At 42.4% G+C, this 2,642-nt stretch overlaps 1 protein-coding gene across 1 annotated transcript in view; it reads right to left on the reverse strand.

Moving 5' to 3' along the window:
• The window catches only part of LOC109471638 (amine oxidase [flavin-containing] B-like), a 14,341-nt gene extending 11,974 nt beyond the window's left edge, over nucleotides 1–2,367 (reverse strand). Inside the window, exon 1 of the mRNA XM_019770977.1 lies at nucleotides 2,154–2,367. Within this exon, the coding sequence (XP_019626536.1) occupies nucleotides 2,154–2,208 (55 nt within the window). The 5' untranslated portion in view covers nucleotides 2,209–2,367. The remainder of the gene's footprint in view (nucleotides 1–2,153) is intronic.
• Nucleotides 2,368–2,642: the final 275 nt, after the last annotated feature.

The raw sequence follows: 2,642 nt of genomic DNA on the forward strand, positions 1-2,642 counted from the left end.
GGAATATAATACATTCTATGTAACACTTGTTTTTGTTGCAGTTGATTCGTGCCTGGTTTTAGATTATTCTTTTGTCATATTTAATTTTTGTACTACATTTTACTTTGTTCAACTTATTCATTTACCATTATTGTTTTGGTTTATTTTGTATCTTACATAATTGATATTATTTGTATTGTCATAGTATTACGTATATTTTCTATCTATTTTGTATTATTCATATCAGTTTTTTGTTAATCATCCTTGGCTCCGTTTATCACTTCTGTATCTGTACCTGTTGTGTTTATTTCCTTGTTCTTTTCTGTATGTACGCATATGTATTGTTTACTGTAATGACTGGTTTTTAACGATACTGATATGTTCACGGTTTTCACGGTCCCGTCTGTACCGTGAACTCATCAAAACGCTAACACTCCTTCGCCCCGAACAGCAATAAATTATTTACACGATGGTCAGATTTGGGCCCAAAAGTCCCACTCCGCTACCATGGAGATCGAATCCCCCGAACCCGCGAATCTTGTTCGATATGACGTCATTCGAATAGAACGCGTGTTCGAATTCGGGGTTACTGGCGGTCATTTGTATGTTTCCCCTGTAAACCCGCGTTGTTACGCATTTTATTCACGGAGTATGACTTAAACGGCTTTACGCGCAGCTGAAAACAACATAATTCATATTTAGAGTAATCCATGCTTACGTATTATCACTTTTTTATCAAAATTGTCCGAGGCTATTTTGCATATAAGTCGACATTTTTTAACTGTGGCGATTTTTTAACGAAAATTACAGAAAATAGCTGTTTCTGTCGTTTTTGGCCCAAAAAAACAATGTAACTGTCATTTAAAACAAAATAGCCTCGGACAAAAAAATAAATAGGGGGTTGGCTTTCTACTTGTAAAATATCATGATGAAAGGTGTTGTTACCGCTTGCGCGTAAAGCCATGAAGTAAACAGCTTTTTTTAACCAAAATGTTGATTTTTAACCCAAAAATTCAGAAGTAGTATAAACAAAATAACCTTTATTCAATGTGTTTCAAGTACTACTAGAACTGTGTGAAGTTAAGTTGTGGTGCGACCAAGCTATCAAAAGTTACAGCCATATGTATAAAATACTAATCATAGTTGGCCATAGGCTGCCTTAACCCAACCGAGCGGCCGGACGCCCCGAAGTTGCCGCCCCCCTTGGGGTGAGGGTCATTAACGCTACTGATGAGTTTCAAAATTATTATAATGCTATAACTGACATTAGAAATCATATAATGAGCCACCGAATCGCGTGTCAAGCCGTGTTCAACTGCGTACAAAAATCTTAGCATTACACAACATGGCACGGCTGTGCATGAGCCATGATGAGGTCGCTTTAATATCCCGATAAAATGCGGCCACATCCACGAATTATTATTTGATCAAAACCTGAATTGCTGTTACTGGGTTCTCTTTACCGGGAGATGTTTATTGTTTTGATTGGTAAAACGCAGGGTAAATACGCTAGAAATTTAGCGTGGGTACAAGAAAACCCACGCCGAGGTCCGTACTTCTGGGTAAAGTGCACACCAAAAGCACGTCGAAAACGCCAAAAATCCGCATAGAAATATATATTTTCCCGAAAGATTCTCGGAACTCTGCATTTCTTTTATAGAATATCGATGTGTGGTTGTTGAAAAGAGCATTTTAGCGCTTATATCCAGACAAAGAAAAGTTGTTTACACGCGCCTCAGCTAGCTCAATTCTACCGCCGGCAGCGCCGGCGGCGGACGCAACAACTAATCAGAGAGGGTACCGGTGTGTAATTAGCGCAAAGAAATGCAAAGTAGAGAAGGGGCAATGGGAGGTGAAGCCAGAGCAATTATCACCCACCCATTGCATATTTATGGCCTTTCCACCCGCATCTTTGCTCATTTCAATGCCATTACAATATTATAATGAGTACTTCGCTGGGGCTATGTTGGTCAACTTTTAGACTACTGGAGCAGACGAAACCCCTCCATAACGAAAAATAGCTGGAGGGTTTTAACTAAATGGCTGTTAATGGTTCCTCATACCTATCTGACCTACAAAGTATGAGCCGATTTGGCTGACCCCCACCTCCCACCTCCGACTGGTTTTCTCGTGCAATGACTTAAAATGCAATAAAAAACAATATTAATACTCGCCACTTAATCCAGCTCCAATGACCACCACATCGATGTCAAGAATTCCCTTCTCCATGGCAGCTTCCAGATGCACAGAGCTACTAGTGGTGCTGGCTATGTTGGGGTGTTCGTTTATGGCTAGTAGACAACTCTTGCATGGTTGTAAGACTGCATTCCAGCAAGGTGTTGAACGTCCTTGATTCCAGAGCGATGCATGGCAAAAGATGTCGGTACCGCGTCGGAGTAAGTTGTTACGAAGGCCCACAACGACACTTCCACACACCTCTTCCACAGCCCTTCCACAGCGCGCTGACAAGGCACCTTCCATTGCGCGATTCCGCATACCTTCCACAGCGCGCTGCCAAGGCACCTTCCATGGCGCGATTCTGCGGCCCTTCCACAGCGCGCTGCCAAGGCACCTTCCATAGCGCGATTCTGCGAACCTTCCATAGCGCGCTGCCAAGGCACCTTCCATAGCGCGATTCCGCGGACCTTCCACAGCTCGCTGCC

Source organism: Branchiostoma belcheri, unplaced genomic scaffold (genome assembly GCF_001625305.1).
Source record: "Branchiostoma belcheri isolate BF01 breed outbred unplaced genomic scaffold, Haploidv18h27 scaffold251, whole genome shotgun sequence".
In the NCBI taxonomy this organism is placed as follows: Eukaryota; Metazoa; Chordata; class Leptocardii; order Amphioxiformes; family Branchiostomatidae; genus Branchiostoma; species Branchiostoma belcheri.